Raw genomic sequence first — 21690 nt, 5'->3', positions numbered from 1 at the left:
CCGAGGCCTGCATGGTGCGGCCCCCACCTTTCCTCCTCAACCCCCTCCACTCTCCCCTTAACTTTCTGTGCTCCATCCTCTTGGTCACCTTCTTGCTCCTTCCATGCACTCTGCGGCTTCACACGAGCAGCCTAAGTGCTTTCTATCCAGCCCTACTTCGTCCCTGTGCATAACCAGGTTAACATTGACGCATCGACTCAGATCGATCACCAGGATATACACCTGCCCTCGAAGTCGCCCCTGACCTCACAGCACACAGGCAGCCTCTCCTCTGTGGGATCTTACATAACCCAGTGTCCTTTGCAGCACTTTGAGCTCTAAGTAACAGACGAATCCAGCAACTCTTTGGTTTCCAACTAGTATGACTCAAAAAAGTTTATTCCTAACGAGAATGCAGACTAGAATCAGCACTGAGCGCTGCCAAGCACAGGCCTGACCGGGCCCACTTCCTCTCCTAGAAGGTTCTGGGAGATTCCTCTTGGTCGTGAGTGGGTGCATCAGATCTTCTCCCCGTTGGGAGGGACAAGCAGAAGATGGCAAGGTTGAAGAACTCCGTAATACAGTGTCTCAAAGGACAACACTCAATGAACATATTTATAGGATAATCCGGTGGAACGGAATGGGAGTGCCGGGGATCAAATCTGGGGATATTTTCGTACTTCTCCAGAGGCCAGCACCTCTCCTGCACTTACTAGCATCTTTAGCTTGGATATTTTGAATGGGCAGAAGGTGACCATTTGCTTCCTCAGGAGAAGTAGCCTAGAGATCCTCCTGCGTTGAAGGTTGCACTGGTGACGCAGAGAAGATAAAAAAAATGAGACAGCATGTGGACTTTTGAATTCTATCCGTGTTTCTTTGCTATCTGAGAATTCCTTGAAATTGTGCCGTGAACCGGAAAAACGCCTCTGTCTCCTCCTACCAGTTTTAGCCATGTTTGTTTGGGCAGACATGAGGTAGGGCCAGATTTGATAGACCGTTACACGGATAAAGGAAAGAAAAGATCAGATAGGATCTTATTAAACTGGAATCTTACTGGCAACTTCTCCTTGAGTCAAAACGAATGACAGTTGCACGCACACCTCTCAATCTGGCCACTGGGAGTGGGAACGAGGACGCCGTGGGCTCCGAGCTGGCCTGGTATGAACACGGCAAGAGGATGATGTACACCCAGATCCCGTGCGAGGCCTGGGAACTTCACTCTGGTTTTACGAGCCAATGTCACCTGTTTGGGTCTCTGTAATTAATGCTCTCTTTTAAAATTAATTTCATAAAATGTTAAGGTGAAATAAAAGCACCTGTTGAGTTTATTTTGCTTGTTCCCTCCCCTCCTCCAGTTTTGCTCCTTATTTGTATATTTTGACCTTTGCCACTTGTGTGCCCTTGCTAACCTCCTGCTACCGTCCGGTGCAATGGGAGGCAGAATGCAGCCCACCCAGTTTTTAACACAGGCGCCTCTCCCTTCTCCCAGCCCAGAGGAACACTAGATGTTCCACTTAAAGGCGTGAGGTCAGCGCGCTCACGAGGGGCAGGAGGATGCCAGGCCTGGCTATGCCCACACGGTCCCCACCATCTCGACTTTGCATTTCTCCTGCGTATCCTTCCCGTCTCCTCTCTGTGACAGCAGCTGGGTGCAGGCCACGCTACAGAGGCTCATGTTAGACAGACGCTCATCGAATGGCATGAGAAGTGGGACAAAACTGGGGGCCTCCGGGATCCCCTTCTCCGTAGACAGTATTTAGTGACTCAGAATCCTTTCTCACATGAGCCGGGCGAGAGGCACCTCCTGCAACCCCCTTACACGGAGGGTGCCGTCCGGACAAAGGTCAAGAGAACTGCTTAAAAATACTAGTCTGTCAACAAAAGTCGGCACGCGTCCTCGCATTTGAACAAGCTCAGCGTCAGACTCCGCTGGGGGGCAGGGGCATCAGGAGGCTTCTTAAAACCTCGGTTTCGGGGCCGCACTGCACAGTTTCTCATTAGCAGGTCTGGAGCGGGGTCTTTGCATTTCTAACGAATCCTCCGATGACGTCTGGGCTCCGGCCGGGGGACCACACCTCGAGAATCATGAGTCGGCCTCCTCCTAACAGCGCTGCCCTCGACTGGATACGCGGGGGGGTGTTGTTGCTTCAGGTCACACCTTCCTGTTGAGGACACCGGCTCTGAAAGCGCTCCAGTCTAAACATCAGGATGTCCCCTGCTTTATTGTCGGGACCCGTGGGACCGCCAGAGCTGGAGGGTCCCGTTCTGGGGACATGGAACCGCCCCAAGGAGCCGCCCGGCTCTGCTCCCGAGCCCTGTCTTGCCCCCTGCAGCCGGCATCCGTGTGCAGAGCGCAGGGCCCGGAGCTTGGACCGAGCCCCAGGGTGGTCCCAGCCATGGGGGTCCCCGGGTCTCAGGGGCACGGATCCGAGCTTCGGCGGTGCGCACCGTCGGCAGTTGGCTCACCGAAGCGTGTCCTTCTCCCGCACTGGACCCCGGGCCCTAGGAGACACGGGCGTGCTTGGCCAGCTTCTGTCTCCGACACGTGGCTCGGGGTGTTCCTCAGTCCCCACCTCTGGGGACACCGGGCGTGCACTGCTGCGGAGGAGACCGTAAAGGAAGCATTCCTCAGTATTCTAGACTTCCTCGCCTTTCAAATAAGCACGCCAGTGACGCAAGATTCAGGCCTGGCCTCTCAACCGTCCGTATAGAGGCTTCTTTACTAGTTAAGACACCACCAGTGCCAACCGCCGAGAGGCGGCTGTGACACTTAGATACATCACGAGGCTCTCATTAGGGTCACAGGTGGGATTTATATTAATTGCCGTATTTTACTGGCCACATCTATATCCCATTCTAGTCCCTAACCCCAGTCTCCAAATACATTCAGTCGCCTGGAGTTCAAGAGTCCGCCTTCCAAGCGTTGTGTCCCAAACTCAATTTCTAATAAGGCTTCCTGAAAATTTGAAAGTGACAAGTACAGTCTCTTTTGGGACCACAAGGTATGTAATATGTGAATTTGTTCACATGTGGTAGGTAACTGGGCATAAAATCAGTAAACTATGACATCATGTTACTGCAAAATTTGATTTTTCATGAGCTAAAGGAGAATATATATATATATGTATGTATGTGTATATAGATGTATGTGGAAATGTCATATGTGTGTATTAATTTTCTGTGTGGTAAAAGTCACACAGCACAACATTAAACTTTTCAAAGTGTGAGGGGCTTATACTTGGTGCCGCTGAGTAGCCTTGGGTGAATGTGTAGACTCTGCCCAGCTGGCAGCAGTGACCTGGAGGGAGATGCAAAACCCCACACGCCACATCCGTTTTCTCACTCCCGTCCACCGCCGTCCATGCCGTGTGCGCTGAGCTCCGAGCCTCTGTCCTGGTCCTAAGAGCCCAGGGACTGAGGGAAGGAGAGGCTTATGCGGATGGAGGAGAAGCTCACGAGGCGACGAGAGAAGGTGGGGCATCGGGAGACCAAGGGGAGCAAGGGTGCCCGCACCCAGCTTCATCAGAGGCCGCATTGAAGAACCAAAAGAAAGGAGAACGGGGTGGATGTTTGCTTCGAAGAGGATTAGAGGCATGCGCCCTGGATGAAGAAGGCTCTGATGCCATGAGCAGCAGAGAACTTCCATGCCATTCGGTCTTAGAGTCCCACACATAGTCCTTTTTGTTATGAAAAGAAGGGCCTGGCAACACAACAGAAGCTGGATTCCTATTTTAAGCTGGTGCAGAAGGAATAACAAGACAATGAGTCACAGCCATCCACCTCTGGTGTCGTGACACTTTGTCCTAGGAATGTCCTTCCTTCCGTCCTGTCTCTAACTCAAAGCCACAGCGCTCCATCATACTCACATGCACCGGGAAACTGCGGGTGTTTGTTTTTTACAAATCAAGGCAAAGTGGTAGGTTTACCGTAGCTTAATTTAAACGAAGGACTTAGGATGCTCAACATGGTGGCACTTTCATGGAGTTAATTACTAATTTTTTTAAAGTGCGTTGTTTTATTAGACTGCATGGCTTTGGATGTTCTGCTCTAAACTCATTGCCCCCATGAGTCCTGTTATTTTTGTGAGGCCAAAAATTCCATCATGCGGGGATATTTTCAGGAACACATGTTATAGGAGAAATGATGGTGTTTGGAGAATTTTCGATGTACCTGCTATTTAACAACTGTTGTTTGCTTTGGAGAGAACGCAGGACCTGCTGGCTGTGCCTGACCTCCTTATCTAATTTCTGGTCTTTGTGCTTTCCATCTGTGTTGTAAAACCTCAAGGAATCTGAGTAATAATATCTCTTGGGTTTTGGTAATTTTGGAGTGTGAGCTCATGGGTCGTTTGCATTTACCTACGGGAATCCGGTGAGGATTGAGTTGAGGACTCAATCTGCCAGAGAGGATTCGAGTTTCCTTCTGCAGATTCCTAAGTACTTCCAAACTGACCATGTTTCTTAGTGTGCCATTTACGGAACCACAGGTAAGATTCGACATTTGAATTCTAAAACAGAGGTCATAGTTTTGAATTCTTAGGGGCACACACACATACACCAAACCCAAGGCCCATCCTTCTACACAAGTTCCCAGCTTTAGGCAGAGGACTCCATTCCAACTCCCACACTTTTATGGGCCTATATAAGACTATTATTAAACGAAATGTCTAGGTTATTGAGATCAGAAAACCTCCCGCCCCTAGGACTGCTACTGCTTTAGGGTCAACAAACCATCTGATTTCCAGATCTTTCTTTGTTTTGGCCCCGGAAATGTCCTCGATTTTCTTATAAGCCTGGATATGTATTTGAAACAGATTTTATTATTATTTTTTCTTCTAGGAGCTTTTCACTGCCCGCCCCTCCGCCCCTTCGTTTTGCTATTTAGTCCTCACTGTATTACCATCAAAAGTAATTTCTTTTTCACAATGTTTGTTTCTTGCATGCTCGGAGGGATTGGCTCCAATAAATATCGTATGTGGATGGCCAACGTTTTTTGGGGTCTTAGATTTAAAACGCTGCTTGTTATCCTGAGACTTTTGGCCTTCTGGCCTCACAGGTTCTGTGTGAGGAGAAGCCATCAGAATGGAGCTGTGTCAAGAAGAAATGCCAGCCGAGCCCTGAACGCCATCTAAGAGGAGCTTTAATATCACAAGTGGAAGGGGATGCTCGCTCTCCTGCTCTAAGTTCTAGACTAACTTTATCATAACTGTTCTTCTCGTTAAAATTCAAAAGCCAAGGGAAAATGGGCATCTTGATATGGAAGACAACCAGGAAGTATGAAATGCTAGCTGGTGGCAGAAAGGTGGATCTTTCTACTCTAGGAACAACATAAATGTCATGGAAACCTCTCAGCTGATTGGAGGGGGTTAGTGCCGGCCAAGTACCGCCCGGCCCCAGGAACTGGACACTGTAGTTTAGCAAAGGCTATAGTGCCAAGGGTGTTGATCTAGAATGTAGCACAAGAAATTTGCAAAGAAATGAGGTCAACTTTTTTCTTTTTTGCATTCGGGACTCAAATTTCAAATGTTTCTGGCCCTCCTGACTCATTTCTCTTAACACTTAACTCCCTGATTTGCCTTAGGGTGAGCGCCTCGGTAACTAAAGTGAGAGCAGGGAGGGCAGGCGTGGACTCCTTATTGATCAGGCCTCCGTGGCTCACATGACCACTTAGAAGAATAGCTGTGCATATTCTCCATCACAGGACATGTCACGGTCACTGCAAAACTCTATTAAGTGAAACAGAAGAAATCCATGAATTCAGATTCCCTGGGGCTTGGGGGAAGGGCTGTCTGGGCTGCCGAGGTTCCGGGCAAGGTGATTCCAGCCACAGGCGGTGCCTATGGGATCTGCGCAGGGCACACAGAGAACAAGGGAGGCTTGACGACGTTCACAGCACGTCAAGCTTGTTGGCCCCGACGCGGCCTCTGAGCGGGCCAGGAAAGAGACCGCATCTCAGAGCTCAGGAATCCGCTCTTTCCACTGCTTGGCTACGTTTCCCTAACAGTCTTTGGTTGAATATTCATGCCCTTCCAGGTGTCAGTACATCAACAGGTATTTGGAAGGGCGGGGAGATGGGGATAGGCCGCGGAAGGGTTCCAGGGTAAAATAAGTCTGGACCCTCACAACACAAATTACCTCATTAAACGCTCTGAGAAGTCCTACAGTGAAGACAGCCATTCAATTAAGTTTAACGGTGTCTTTCAAACTTCTTGTCTAAACACCCCTGTTCTCCAGGATACCTGTTCACGTCTTGTAGGTACCACGTGGTACACCATGGTACACAGCTGGGGAGTGCTGTCCCGGATTCCTTACACCATGTGATCCTCAGGTCGTTCCAATGTACAACCAGGTTTGAGAACCACAGGCCAGGGACTCTCGGAAAGGGAGGAGTGGATTCACTTACAGAAGGTTAGAATATAAAGAAGGGACTTTAGAGGCGAGATGGTTCCAATTTTCAAATTTTACAAGTGAGGAAATTAAGGTGAAGGGGTTCACCCCATCCCGGAAGTGAAGAGGAAGAGACCTCGTGGAGCCCCATTAACCCCGTTAATGACAGCTTGCCTCTCTTCATCTCGCCCCGCAGGCCTGGGGCTGCGGGTGGGTGGGTTAAAGGCAAGTCGCAAGGCCAGGCTGGCAGGGACGAGGGAGGCCACGAAGCAAGGCGGAGAGAGGACCGACTGGGGGTGTGGGGTGTGGGGTGCGGAGCTCCAGAGGGGAGGGCAGGCCAGGGCAGAGGGCTGTGCGCCTGTCAGAAAGAATCTCATAAGCTGCAGAGTGACGAGTGTCCAGATGGGAATGGGTGGCGGCTAGAAAGGGATCCAGGAAGCATGAGGAGTCTGGGCCCGAGATGCATGCCTAAGGGGTTGCTGGCACCAGCCGGGTTTCTATTAAACAAACTCTCGGTAAATCCCTTTGCTGATGTTAAACTCGGCTGTCCGGCCCTGCACATGAAACGTTACGCCTAAAACTCCGGAAAGCATTCTTTGAAGACTTTAGTTCTACCTCAATAAGGCATATCGACTTCCCGATCAGTATTTGTCCCTCGCAGTTTGTCACCGGAGATGTCGAAGGGACTTAATTTGTTGAACTGTTCTTGAGATTCAGTAAAGTGCACGAAACATGATCTTTTGTGCTCTGCTTTAAAAACTCTCCCTAAGACATGTACGAAGACACTGAAAACAAAAGAGAGCAGAATTTTGCTTCTATAGAGGGAGGAACTCTGGATGCATGCACACTAGCCTCTCCCTACAAACGGAGTAAAAATATTTGCCTTTATTTGAACAAAAATACAGTGACTTGATCACACCTAAATGGCATGGTTTGATTCGTTGGATTTTATGAAAACAGTAGCTTTATAGCTACTGGATCTCTTTTGTTTTCTTTCTAAGCGTGCTTAAAAAATGCATAAACTTTTCATCTAAATCTTAATCTAAAGATTTTCTTTAGAAAATCTTATCATCCTAAAGTCTTAAAACTTAGGATCATCCTAAAGTCTTAAAACTATCATCTTAAATCTAAAACTTATCATCTTAACCATTTTTAAGGGAATGGTTCACGGCACTGTTAACGTTTATTCGCGTTGTGACGCAGCCAATTTCCAGAACTTTTTCATCTGGCAAAACGAAACAAGATCTTTTTCTATGGGCTTCCGGATGCCCTATTAACCTCCCAACAACACGGGCACATGTCTACGATTTTACTTAAGAGGCAGATATAAGTGCCTTTTGTGATGGAATCTGACGCGTCTACAACATGACGCGTAACATCCATGTAATTTATGAGATTTTCTGGAATAGCCTGGGGCGCTCACATCACCAACTCACTGTCGACAACGGTTTTCTCTCCACACCCACACCATTCAGAACATTTACTCTTCTGATATATTTTTGGCTCCTTTTTCTGTTTGTTTTGTTCCATGACCCTCTTCTCATTCTCATTTCCTTATCTTCTTTTTTTGAGTTCAACTGGGAGATTTTAATAATACTGGCCCCAACTTAGGAGTAGATGGAGTGGCCAGCGCACGACCGAAGGGGAACTGCAATGGCCCTTGTGGAACCGAGGGAGGACTCTACTGCTTTCTGGTAAAATATTGGCCCTTTTTGCAAATGCGAATAAGCCCAGCGGGTACAGTTCCAAGCCCGGCGCTCTCTCGTGTGGGCGTTTCTGCGCCAGTGAATACAGGTAGGAGTCTTAGAAGTCAAAGGTTTACCTGTGGATCCCCAGGGCCAAGCTGGGAAACACTAAAAGGCTGTGATCCAGGGTCTGGCCAATAGCTTCTCTCTCTCCATCAGTCACGACTGAGAGATTAATTACCCCGTGCTCTGTGGGCACTAAGTTACCCCCCAGGCTCCATCTAGCAGGAGGATAAGAGCCCAGAGGGAGGGGGCTCCTTCGGGGAAGGCAGAGGCAGTGGACGGGTAGGGGCGGCCACTCTTCTCGTATCTTGTCCCAGACAGGGTCGGCAGGAAGCAAGGATGCCGAGGCAGAGGGCAGGCCTGACAGTCGCCGCTACGTCTGGTCTGGTCCTCCTGGTCATTATGTTCTAAAATGCTCTCTATGATCATTAGTAAATAGCCCTTGTGCCCCAGGACTTTGTGGACGGGCCCCCACCCTTGCCCCATATGCAGCTACTAAAGGGTTAATGTTTGGCTCAGCTGGGGCGGGGATCCTTATAGGTGGTTACATATTTTGTGCATCGAGCTCCCGGAGGAGACTCTGCAGGGAGACAAGCCTCTCATACTCCGCATTTCACCAGGCCCTTCTGCTCCTTGCCTGTTTCCCCATCATCATGAAGCCGCTGTAGTACCAGGTCATGGGGCATTTCCTACACTTGGGGTGGGGTGGGGTGGGGGGGGATGACAGGGGAGGGTCTCAGGACCATCCTGCACAAGGATGCCCTGGGCCAGCCCCGGGACTGTGGGTAGGGATGCTGCCCGCAGGGGAGAGAAACTTCCCGCATCCTCTGAACCAGAATCTTGGGATGGTGGTGGTGGCGGTGGTGGTGGGGTGATGTTTGCCGTCCTTCCTGTGCACTCCCTTTAGGAAACACATGACTTTATCCTGTCTCCTTAGATGTCGTCACTCTTCAAGAAAGCCAGGGGTCAACAAGTAGTTTTTTTGGGGGGTGTAACGAGCAGCAGAGCCCTGGCCAGCTTTCAGAAATAGGGGCGAGGGCAGTTTTCATAGACACCATAAACAGGAAAATGAATCTCCAAGATCTTTCCTTGTAAAGGAATCCTCGGGGACTCACGAAATCAGATCGCATTAGCACATCCTGGCCTCCTTCCGAAGCAACACGGGCTGTAGCGGATAAATTCATTGAAAAATATTTTGAGTATTGCAAGAACAATCTGGCCTTGGGTGACACTGCTTCCAGCCACGTGAGACATCAATTCAGAGACATCTCCCTGGAAATTAAAACCACAGTGAAATATCCCCTCCACCGGTCAGAACGGTCGGCCACCATCAAGAGACAAAAGATAACAAACACCGGCGAGGACGTGGCGAGAGGGAACCACTTGGGCACTGCTGGTGGGGATGGACATCGGAGCCCGGAGGTTCCTTGGAAAAATTGAAAATAGAACTCCCGTGCGACCCCGCAGGCCCACTTCCCGGGGGGAGCTCGGGAGGAGACGCAATCATCATCCTGGAGAGGCACCTGCCCCTCCGCAGGCCGCGACGCTGCTCGCAGGAGCCGAGGCATGGAAACAGCCCGGGCGTCCGTCGTCGGGCGAATGGGGGAGACGGCTGCATGGTACAGACCACCGGGCACACACGCCGGACGGAGCGTGTCCAGCCGCGATACAGAAGGGGCTCTTGCCACGCGCAGCCCCCTGGACACAGCTTGAGGCCATCGCGCCGAGTGGGGCAGGTCACACGGAGCGACACAAGTACTGTGGGATGCTCTGACATGTGGAATCTAAAAAAACCAAAAAACCCCAACGTCCTAGAAACAGACGGGACTGTGATCGCCGGAGGGGGGTGTCGGGGGGAGAGGGAGTAACGGGCCTGACGGCGGCCACAGCTAAGAACGCCGAGTGCTGCGTCCACGCGGACGTCCGGATGCGTGACCCACCTGAGACCCTCGTCGCAGACCTCGGGCCTCCACTAGGCCCCGTGTCCGTGGTATCTCAGTAGCACCCCACGGCAGCCCACGCCCGCCAGGGTCCATGCAGCCTCACGGAACGCGGCCCCATACTCCTGTTGCAGTAGGTACCATGTGGGGCCGTTGCTTGGGGCGGGGGGTGGCCGCTGACTCCTCCGGCCTCGCCTCTGCCGTCAGGTCAGTGCCTGGTTCTCCTCGTTGCACGCCGAGGGGTTGCCTACGGTGCCCTGAGCCCTTGGCAGGGCCGGTCCCGCCCGCGGGCATCTGCTCTGGGCAACGTGGGGGACCGGGTGGGGGGACCAGGCTGGGGACCGGGCAGGGACTGGGCAGGGGACCAGGTGGGGGACCGGGTGCCACTGCGAGGTCACCACCCGCTGCCCCTACTTTGGAGCCCCCTGCAAACAGTCGTTGAATTTTTTTGTTTCTTCCCATCAGAATTTCAGGCTGGGGAACATGCTTGTGCTGGACTCGGCCCGGAAAGCGCGGCGGCCGCCCCGGCCCTCCCCTCCCCTCCCCTGCCCTCCCTTCCCTGTGCACCGCCTCGAACCCGCCACCAACAGCGGGAAGGAGCGCGGAGCCCTGCGGCCTGCACCTGCCACCTGAGGCCGGCACCTGTCCAGCTCCTGCACGCACGTGTGACCCGCTGGACCGTGTCCCCTGCACACCCCGGGCGGTGGAGGGGCCGGAGGGCTTCGCCGCGCTCCGAGTCTGCGGGGGAAGCAGGCTCGGAAAGTGGGGCGTTGGGGTTTTTCCCCTTTATTTGGATATGACTGTTTGGACTTCCCCTGGTCGGGGGCGCAGGGCCTGAGCGGATGAGCGGCCACGTTTCGCTGGGGTGCAGCAGGTGACAGCGGGCGACCCGGCCCGAGGCTGTCGGCGGAGGGGGGGAGGGGGGACGCCGGCCACGGCCCCGCGGTGGCTCCTGACGGGTGACTGTGACGGGGACGGGGTGGGTTTCCCGGACCCTGAAGCCCGAGTGCGTAGACCCGGGCAGGGCCTGCAGGGCACGCGGCCTGCGGACGTCAGCTACCGCGAGCGAAGCAGGGGGCACTTACTATTATGAGAAATAAGGGGCCGGAGGAGGCCCTGTCTCAGGTGGGCGACCGGCTGCCAAGGCCAGAGTGGCCGTGGAAGCCCATTGGCTGGTGCAACTCTGCACGCGTGACGTGGGCACGTCTGACACACGGTTCACAGCATCCTCAGCGCTGCAGCCCCGCGGCCACAGGGACGCTGTGCCCACTGACCGTCTCACCCCCGCCCGCACCACCCCCAGCGACCGGCCGCCCGCCGAGCCACGCGGCCTACGCCACCTTGGTCTCCCTTGTAGGAGCATCTGCCCCTAGACCCCTTCAAAAAGGTTCTGGTCACCGTCTCCGGCTCCCGGGCCTGCGGGCCTTGTGTCACCTTGGGCTCGGGGCCCGGGCCGCGGGGGCGGCGCTCGGGGCACTTACCACGGTGCAGCACAGGGGCCAGAACCACCAGAGGAGAGCCAGGGCCAGCAGCAGGAACAGGATCAGCAGGGCGATTGCCAGGATGGAGCCGTCCGACTGTGGGGCCGAGAGAGAGGACGGTCAGCAGCGGGCCGGCCTGTGCGCTGTGGCCACCCGGGCCCCGGCCTGCCCCGTGGGCCACACGCTCCCCGTGGCCAGCTCTCTGCAGAAGGCCCGGCTCCCGGGGCCACCATGCTGGTGACATCCTCCCCCTCTGCACCTGCCCTCAGCCCCGCCGCCCTGGACTCACCCCACACATGCTCGGCCCCCCCCCTCCGGAGCCCATCCACGGGCGAGGCCCAGAGCCAGCGCACAGCACGGGGTGGGGACACGGATTCGGGGCGGGGGCCGACACAGACCCCAGAGGCCAGGGCGGAGGCAGCTGAGTCATCGAGCGCTGCCAGGCTCGGGCCAGGGGCTGAGGCGGGCGCCCGGGACGAGCGTTGCCCCTTTCGAGCGTGCCCAGCCTGGTCCTGAAAGTTCGCGTGCTTGCCCGGGCCCGCGAGGGCTGCTAACCTCTAGCAAACCGAGGTCCCCGTCGGGTCGGGATGGCAGGGCCGCCGGCCCGAGGGGACACACTGACGTCTCCCCCGCCCAACCCGGCCGCAGGCAGCGGAAAGGGAAGGAGTTTTGGGGGATGTGGGTGGGGGCGGGCAGGGCGCGGAGCCAACTGTCACGGGCGCGACCGTCACGTCCTGTTTCTGAGGACAGCCGGGAGCCCCTCCTGGAGCCCTCCCACCCCGGTAGTCGGCACGTTGGCACCTCCATGTCCTGTTCAGTGAGGGAGTGGCTGCTGGTGCGGCCACCGAGCCTCTGGCCACCGTGTGGACGCTGCTGTCCAGCGATATTGAGACGACACGCGAAAGCGTTCCTGATAGTGACTGGGCTCCTGGATAAAGGTCAGGAGTGAGAGGGAAGGACCGAGGGGGCTGTGCTAAAATATTTATAGTGGTTTCGCAGATAGTGGGTTTATGTAATTTTCTTAAAAAAAAAAAAATCGGTCTTGGGCGCCCGGGGGGCTCAGCGGTGGAACGTCTGTCTGTCTTGGGGTCAGGGCGTGACCCCGGGTCCTGGGATCGAGTCCTGCGTCGGGCTTCCCGCAGGGAGCCTGCTTCTCCCTCTGCCTGTGTCTCTGCCTCTCTGTGTATCTCAGGAATCAATAAATTTTTTAAAATCTTAAAAAAAATCTTTCTTTCTTTCTTTCTTTCTTTCTTTCTTTCTTTCTTTCTTTCTTTCTTTCTCTTAATCAGTAGTAAGAAGATAAACTACTGAAGTTGTTTTTTAAAATCCATCCCTGGGCCCCCCTACTTTGGCGTCCGAGCTCTCCTGTCCCAGAGGCCCTTACCCAGGCCCGGAGGACCCACGGGTGTATGGAGGGGCTCCAAGGGGACAGGAGTGCGTGACGCCCTCAAAGTTACACCCGTGATCTTCTTGGCCCGTGTCTGTCTCCAGGGGGGACCACGGGCCGCATGATGAGGGGCTCGGAGCTGCCCCCAGCCCCCAGCCCGTGACGAGGCCCGAGGCTGGGTGGCCTGTTGAGGGTGAGCGCAGCAGGTCAGTGGCACCCTTGGGACCGGACTCCCTCCCACTCCTGGGGCTCAGCGGGGCTACTGGAAGCTGTTTTTTTTTTTTTTTTTTAAATTTTTATTTATTTATGATAGGCACACAGTGAGAGAGAGAGAGAGGCAGAGACACAGGCAGAGGGAGAAGCAGGCTCCATGCACCGGGAGCCCGACGTGAGATTCGATCCCGGGTCTCCAGGATCGCGCCCTGGGCCAAAGGCAGGCGCTAAACCGCTGCACCACCCAGGGATCCCTGGAAGCTGTTTAAAGGCAGCTCTGAGTCCCTGGAATGTCTTGGACCGAAGAGCCAGGAGCTAAGTATCCTGGTCCAACGGGCGGGGGCTTGGGAAGGCCGACTGTCCCCGGGAGGGTGCGGCCTCGAGGCAGGTGCAGCGGCGGGTGGGGCGGGAGCCCCGGGGGCCCAGGGCGTGGACGCGAGCGCTGCAGCACATCGAGCAGACTTCCCAGCCTCCCGGGCGGTCGAGGGTGACTCCTAAACCTTCAGGCTCTGCACCCCCAAAAGGAGACCGGAAGTCTCAGCCGCCCCGCTGCACGGCCGGGGGGACAAAGGAGCGCCCTAAGGTGCCAGCGGGCGGGTGGCACGGAAGCTATGGGGCCAAGCGCCGCCCTGCCCGTCCCCCTCCCACTGCAGCGAGGGGAGAGGAGGCTTGTGCCCTGGGGGGAACCCCGGCAGCACCGAGATGCACCTGATGCACCAGCGGGCGGCTCTCCCCTGGCTCTCCCAGCGGGTGGGTCTGCTCCGCCCAGGATGGAGCGGGGAGGAAGGGCGCGGTTGGACAGACCAGGTGCTCGCGGGCGGCCGGGGAGGCTGCACAAGCGGGACCCACGTGCAGGGGCCGAGTGTGATTCAACAGCGAACCCCCCGCACCCCGCACCTGCCAGGTGGTGAACAGCACAGATGGTTTCTCTGAAGGAACTCACATTCTGGTGGAACGAGGAGGAGGAGGAGGAGGATTGTCATTAGCACGACTCACCTATACGGAGCGCTCGCTGCGAGCCGGGGGCTGCTCTACACGCTAGCAGCTTTCCCTTGGCAGCCCCTGTGACTCTCATCAACTACCTTAGGAATTTAATTATATTATTTCTAGGGCTGCCCGGGGGGCTCAGTGGTTGAGCATCTGCCTTCGGCGCAGGGCGTGACCCCGGGGTCCTGGGATCGAGTCCCCCGTCTGGCTCCCTGCAGGGAGCCTGCTTCTCCCTCCCTCGGCCTGTGTCTCTGCCCCTCTCTCGGTGTCTCTCATGAATAGATAAATAAAATCTTTTAAAAAAGAGAGAGAGAAATATCTGCCCTTTAAAGACTAGGCCTGAAGCGTCCACATGAGAGATTAAACCATATTTTTAATGGCTGCACCTGCTCCGAGGGAAGCCTCGGCCCGTGGCCCAGTGTGGATCAAGGGGTCACACGGGTGACGCTGTATTTCAGAGCGAAGTCAGCGAGGGATGAGCCCACAGCGCAGCCCCCCCCCCCAAGCATCCTGGTTTGGAGCTTCGATCACCCGCGTGCCGTGGGACTGACCACTCGCGTGAAGACGTCCCGTTAGCCCGCGGCGTGTGTGTCGGCGGCGTACGCAGGGCCGCCCCCGCGCAGGTACTGGGAGCGCTGGAAAGAGTTCAGAGGCCGAGCAAGGCAGCGGACAGGCCGCCAAAGACCGATTCCCACCATTGCTCTCGTCCCGGCAGCCTAACCCTCGACACGAGTTAAATTCTTGTTTTGCTTAGAAAGTGAAAACAAAGTCTAAAAAAACCAAAATGGCTCTTTGATTAGAAAAATATTCATCAGGAGGCGGTGGGCGGTGTGGGGGGGACGCTCTGGGCTGTGTGACTGGAGCCGCAAGGCGCGTGGGGTGGTGCCTCTCCCAGTCGTGGGGACGACGATCACCGGGTCCTTTAGGGAAGAGTGTGAAGCCTTCCTAAATCCCACGGCAGGCGGGCTCGGCCCTGCTCCCCCGTGGGCTGCCCCTGCCGCCCCTGCTGCCGCCCCAGGTCCTCCCGGCACAGGCCCCAGGCCCACGGCGACGTGGGGAAACCGATTCCATCCCAGGTTTGAGTTTCCAGCGCGTTCACCGCCACGCTCGGCCGGTCGTTAGCCGACAATAAGGAAGGACCGGTGGGGTCCACGTAGCACTTGGGGGGCGTCTCGCTCCTGGAGACGCACAGATGAGGCATCCTAGGCTTCACCGCGGCGGCCCCTCCGACACCCCCTCCTCTCACGGCTCCCAGGACGGGCCCTCGCGACCGTCTCGATGGGGTCTGGCGACGGCGCGGCCTCCTAGCCGAGGGCTCCCCGCCAGGGTCTGCGGACCCCGAGCATCAACACGGGCTCCCCGAGGTGTGCGGCGCTCACGGCGCCAGGCCAGGCTGCTCTGGGCCGCGGCCCGCGAACCAGTGAGTCAGCAGCGTTACTCTGCGCGTCAAGGGGCCCTTAGCCACACGCGGCCAGAGATTCGACCAGAAAATAGCTGGCGATCCGCTCAAGCTTCTCAAAAGCTGGTGATGCGACTTCCCTGGATCTGGCTGGTGAGGGACGATGGATGCCACAGGCCGCGGCAGGACTGGCGAGCCCCACCCCCTCCTCCCCTCCTCTCTTCTCCCTCGTCCTCCTCCCCCTCCCCTTCCTCCTCCTCCTCTTCCCCCTCCTCCTGGCTTCCTCTCCAGGTGACCATCTGAGGCACTGTGGGGAGGCCCTCGGGGACAGCGACCCTTCGTCCGGGGCCACCCTGGTCTCTGAGCACAACCACGCGGCCACCTGCTGGCTCCCAGCACCGGAGAGGCCGACCTGGTGAGCGGGACACGTGCGGAGACAAAGAGACTCGTCTCCTCCAGGGAGAGCGGAGGCCCTGGGTGGGGGGTGGGGGGGCCCTGCGCCCCCGGCTGGCTGCGGCCCCTCAGCTCCAGGCCTCCCCGTCCGGGGGCGCAGCTGGCGCTGGGAGGCGTCACATTCCAGAGCTCGGGGTGGAACGCACAAGCATCCCCAGCAGCTGGGCCGAGCTCCGCTTCCTGCCCAGACAAAACTGGCGGACCGTGGGCAGGTTTTATTTTGTAAGATGAAATTTAAGTCATTTTATTGCCGCGGAGACGTTCTGGATGAGCAAGCCCCAGAGACCAAGATTCTCTCTCCCTCTCTCACAGCTTATATATTCTGACTATTATTTCTGGAAGCAACTTCAGCGATTATCTAACTTCTCCACCCAACCCGCCCTGCATTTTACTGGAATTCTATTCTCCTGGCACGTGAGACCCTACGGACTCTCCTGAGTTCCTTCCCCCTATCCGGTTACCCCTTATCCACCTTCCTCACGGGCTGCTCCATGGGCCACAGATGCATTTTTTGGTTTTGTTTTATTTTTGGAAAGGTATATAGTTTTCACTTTGCTCGGAGCGTGTCTGCTTTCTAAATCTGCTTTAAAAAATCATGGTGGGACCCCTGGGGGGCTCAGCGGTTTAGCGCCGCCTGCAGCCCGGGGTGTGATCCTGGAGACCCAGGATCGAGTCCCGCGTCGGGCTCCCTGCATGGAGCCTGCTTCTCCCTCTGCCTGTGTCTCTGCCTCTGTGGGTCTCTCATGAATAAATAAAATCTTTTTAAAAACATCATGGTAAAAAGATACAAGTTGCCATTTTAGGCATTTTTAAAAGTGCACGATTCAGCGGCAGTGCGTAACGGACGATGTCGTGCGACCCGTGGATGCGCAGCTGGCTGCGCTGTGCCCCTGGCGCCCTCCTCCACGGGCCACCTCTCTGCCTCTCAGAGGTGGGACTCTCACCTCGGGGCCGAGGACTGACCTCTTCATCCCTAGCCTAGATCTCTCCTGACGCTCCGGTCAGGGTCCTTCGACTGCCTGGCAGGTCATACCGATGCCGGAACATCAACGAGGTCAAACGGAGCCCGCTGTTGGCCCGCTCAGGCCTGCTCCGCTCCTCTCCTCACTCCGCGGCAGGACTTGGCGACCTGAGCCCTTCTTGCGCGTGTCCCCGTCTGCTCCCCTGGACACTGCAGATGAGGGTCCGAACAGATTACGTCTTTCCTAGACAGCGGCGGCTCTCATTCCCCACCACCGTCTCGCTGCCCCCAATTCCACCGTCTGCGGCGGCATCTAGAGTCATCCACCCGGAACGCTGCCCTGAAAGCTCTAACAGCTCCTCCTTGTCTGCACGGTTCCGTTAACGTTCGTTCGAGAATTCGATGAAAGGGACGCACCCCTTTGGTCAGAAAAGGACACGTTCACATGGACACACAGGCTCACAAATTTGCATGACGATTCCAGAGCGTCCATGGAATCCCCAGAGCCCATTACGGGTCCTCGGGTCCTCACGGCGAGGGGCCTTGTACTTCTCCGACCGCCTCTCCTCTCCGCCTCCCTCCTTACACTTCGTGCTTTGACAAGAGTGAACCTGTGCACACCCTGCCGGGCTGTTCTCCCGTGTTCTTCCCCCTGAAACACCCTTTCGTCCTTTCAATGCTGGGGAGGCTGTTTCTCATCTCTCATGTCTTAGCTCAGGCAACCCCGATTCGCTCCTATCTTATTTATTTATTATTTATTTATTTATTTATTTTTTTGATTCGCTCCTATCTTGTCTTCTCACTGAACACCTACTATGTGCTAGGCCCTCTGCAAGGACTGGCATACAAGATGGGCTTGGTTTGTGCAATGACAGACCTGTAGTTAAGCACAGACAAGTGAACACTAGCAGTGACCTCTGGTGTGTGCCCTACGTCAGCATCTACCGTGCATGACAGAAATCCTATCACTAGGTGCTCACCTCTCTCCCTTAACTGTAAGCCCCTAGAGGACACAAGTCCGACTTTACTCATTTTGTGACCCTGAGACACAGTACAGCCTTTCAAACATAAAATGACCTGTCACTCAAGTATTTATTAGATGGAGGGAAGTTAGAATCGAGGAGCCTAGTGCCTTTTAACAGCTAGTGGGTGCAGAAACAGCACTGGAGTCAGCGTCCCCCGAGGCTGCTCACATCCCCCTCCGCTGGAAACAGCTCACTAACCTCACTGCAAAGAGCTGGGGCTTTGGAATCAGGAAAGGATATTTAAATCCGAATTCTTCAGAATCAGGAAAGGATATTTAAATCCGAATTCTCCCAATTATTAATATGCAGATTTTAAATGCGTTGCGCAACGTCTCTTAAATTTCCCTTTTGCTACGTAGATGAGGTTGAGATAATTCCTGCTTCCCGGGGTTGATTTGATCCTTAATGGGATAAGAGATGTAAAGATCCTGACACATAGCCATCCTTCAATAGAGGTGATGTCCCTTGTGATTCCCTCTTGCTTCTACGCCCACATCGTGTTCCTAGTGATGTGCCTGGCCTTGGCCTAGGCCAACGAATTTGATTTCTGTAAACAATCTCCCGCTTACTGTGGCTGGAGCTACGATGTTCGTGGGTGGCCCCAGGTTAGGTATTTGGGAGACCACAGGCCCTTGGATGTCCATACCCGTGTCGGGGAAAGGGAAACCCAAGTGGGTTTCCCAATGGGAAGTTTAATTGCTCCCATTACAGGTGATCAAATATTGATGTTGGTAAAACATAATTACATGATTATGATTCATTCATTCCTGTTATGATTCATTCCTGTTACCTGACAGTGATCTGGGCTACAAGTAGCCATAAAATTGATAGACACTGAAGACACTGGATCCCTTAACCCGCAAAGTAGGCAGGATAGAATAAAATATGAGGTGAGAATTACCTAAGCGCTAGTGGAACTCCTTTTAAAAAGTTTGGCCATGAAGTAATGAGGCCGTTCTTGTAGTGAGCGTAGCAAAACCCCCACATCCAGATGAATCTAATTCCCTCCCAACGTAGTGGCTTTGGACACCGGAGACCCTCCAGTGATACAGCCATTGCTCAAAGCAGTGCTGAGACGCCTCCCTTGGAACCGTTTTTGAAACCAATTCATAGGCCACAACAAGAAACTCTTATACCTTCTCAGTCATGCTTCGCTTTTCACCAAGGAGGTTCCCGGCTTGATAAACTACCATTCATCAGACCCGGTTCCCACAACTTTTAGAGGTTGTTTTCATATCAAATGACGATGTGTCCCTATTCCCCTACTGAGGATATTCAAATTCCGTGACTTCGATGTTGAGCTCGTTTCAAAGCAGGAGTGAAGACAGTTGGCTTCGTGACACTGTTGTTGGAGAAAGGACACGGCTTTCCAAGGTAAATATTTTGAAGGGGAAGCAATCCTTTGGACGTGCAAATTCTAGTTTGCTGCAAATCTTAGGACTTTATGCCTTATGTGAATAATACCACCAGGACTTCGATAACCTGTCACTCGTATGCGATTAAGGGGAGATTGATGCCATCCTCCTTCAAACTCAAGCTCTAAGGTCTGTGTCACGGAAGGACGCCTCGTATCAAGGTTTTCCAGCATCGTCCTGGTCTTCTTGTCACCCCGACCCAGTAGAGACACTTGATCTCACTCTCAACGGTAAGGGTGATGATAAGAAAATCTTGGGTTCATTCAGCACATTCCTTTCTCTCCACAAAATGCATAGAGCTTGCGAATCAAAACCAGTTTTTGGAGAATAATTCAGACAAGATGCAGCTCATTAGTACTCAGGATGCCTTAGCTCCCGTGAGTGGGCTGTTGAAATAGGATTAGATAGTTCCTTAGTAACGTTCAAATATGATGACGCTGGAAGAGAAAGGCTAATTTCTTGTTTTTTCATTTTTCATTTCCTTACGGAGACTGGTCTCTTTGCCTTTAATGTAGCTTTTTATTTAAGGTACGTGCTTAATTGGTTTCCTTGGTCATCCCTCCCAGGTGAGTCAGCATCATCATTACCTATCGCCAGCAAGTAAGCATACCTACTGTGTCCTGTGAGCTGTTGCCTTAGATTATTATAAACTTGGAAAGGTAGAGCCAGGCCTCTGATTTGGGCGGTGCCTCACACACATAGAGGCTCACCAGTGGTGACCGCGATGACCGGTTCTTCAAAACTAGGCCTCTAAACTGAATTACGGAGTATCTGGAAACCAACTAATCACTTCCTGTTGAGTTTCTAACACACAGTCAGCAGCAGGAGACACAGAAAGATGAACACGGTGGGTCTCCACTCCTGGAAGACGTCATCACTGTCCAGGTAGAAGGTCAGGGTCGACTCACAGGGCTCGCTCGAGGAGCAGCACAGGGTATGTGTAGTTAAACTTGAAATGATGCTACAAACCACAGCGCCTGAGCTCAGAGCAGAGTTCCAGAGGCTTGCCAAGGCCAGTGAGGCATCCTGGGGCAGGTCCAGGCAGCACTTGGCAGGCCTAGAAGCCACAGGGAAATCTGGGTAGGTGGAGAGCAGGAGAGGGCATTCCAGAAGGAAAGTGAAATGTGATCAAAGGCACAGAAGTCGGGGCGGACATCCCTTTACTCAGAGCGAGGAAGCATGGAATGCAAAATTTCACTCATCGTCAAACATTTTTATCTATTAGGAACCAACGCGTTCACAGATTTTACCTCCAGTAAGTAGAGGTCAACCGAGGTTGCCAGATTGGATTCTGGTAGCAGCGGCATTTGTTAGACAGTCATTTAGGTTGAGTTTGTACTTTTATATGCAATCTCAAAACCTTGAGCTTCTAGGTATCTTTTCCAATTCCATGAATTTGGACAATGAAGGTAAAAGAAATCACCCTTCGCTGCACCTTTCGTATTTCCTTGGCCTGCAAATGAAGCAGTCCTGACACTGGGATGTGTGTACAAGAAACCCGGGAATATTTTAGTTGTCACTTATTCACATGCTTTTTAACTTTTTTTTTTTTTGTAAGGAAACAAAACACTCAGCCCACTGCCTTGGGCCCCGAGGAAGCTAACATCTGTTCTAGCAACCATAGTGACGGCAAAGGAATGCTAGTTACATATGCTCGAGGCACTGATGACTCTGGTTCTAGGGGGATCGACATCAAATCACTGATCTTTGAATTTCCTAATGAATAGGTGAGAAGCGGGTTGCTTTGCAAAAGGAAAGAAGGGGCTTTGTCAGTCTGTAGGAAGCAGAAGGAAGAGCTTGCTGGCCTTTTGGGAGTGCAAACAGTATAAATCACGTCAGTCCCCAGAAATGTCCTGATCAGAAGACACACATGAGGACGCCGGGGAGGCCTGTGATTTGGTGGAATGTGACCATAAATTGTCAACGAGGACAATATGGCCTGGGTTTGGCTGCTGTCTCCTCCGGTTCTGTGTGATAGCCCAGTCCACGGATTTTGCCAATTTTCAATCATTTAAGGAGTTGGCAATTATTTCAATGTTGGAGAAAGGAGATCCTTTCAGGCTCTCTCTTCTTTTTGGCCCTATTTCCCAAACTGTTAATCAATCCTTCCTTTGCTCCTCCTTTTCTACTCCTGCAGCTCCTTCTCCCCACCTCCTCCCCCTGGTTTCTTCCTCTACCTCTCCTTTCTTTCCTGGCCCCCCACCCCCATCTTTCCCCCTGTCCTCTCCACTCATCACACTTTTTGGACCCTCTTTAAATTGTGCACTTCTTCCTGCAATTGTGTCTCTTACAACTGGATTCACTAATCCAGAACGC

At 54.0% G+C, this 21690-nt stretch overlaps 1 protein-coding gene across 2 annotated transcripts in view; it reads right to left on the bottom strand.

Moving 5' to 3' along the window:
* Positions 1-21690, bottom strand: part of ANTXR1 (ANTXR cell adhesion molecule 1) — a 197444-nt gene that overhangs the window by 62689 nt on the left and 113065 nt on the right. Inside the window, exon 13 of one of the 2 annotated variants that reach the window (XM_072768664.1) lies at positions 11535-11630. The exons of the other annotated variant lie outside the window; for it this stretch is intronic. Coding sequence (XP_072624765.1) covers positions 11535-11630 — 96 coding nt within the window. The remainder of the gene's footprint in view (positions 1-11534; positions 11631-21690) is intronic. 2 annotated transcript variants of the gene reach the window in all.

The sequence above is a fragment of the Canis lupus genome, chromosome 11 (assembly GCF_048164855.1).
Source record: "Canis lupus baileyi chromosome 11, mCanLup2.hap1, whole genome shotgun sequence".
NCBI classification, from domain to species: Eukaryota; Metazoa; Chordata; class Mammalia; order Carnivora; family Canidae; genus Canis; species Canis lupus.
This window is presented reverse-complemented; position numbering and strand designations above follow the sequence as displayed.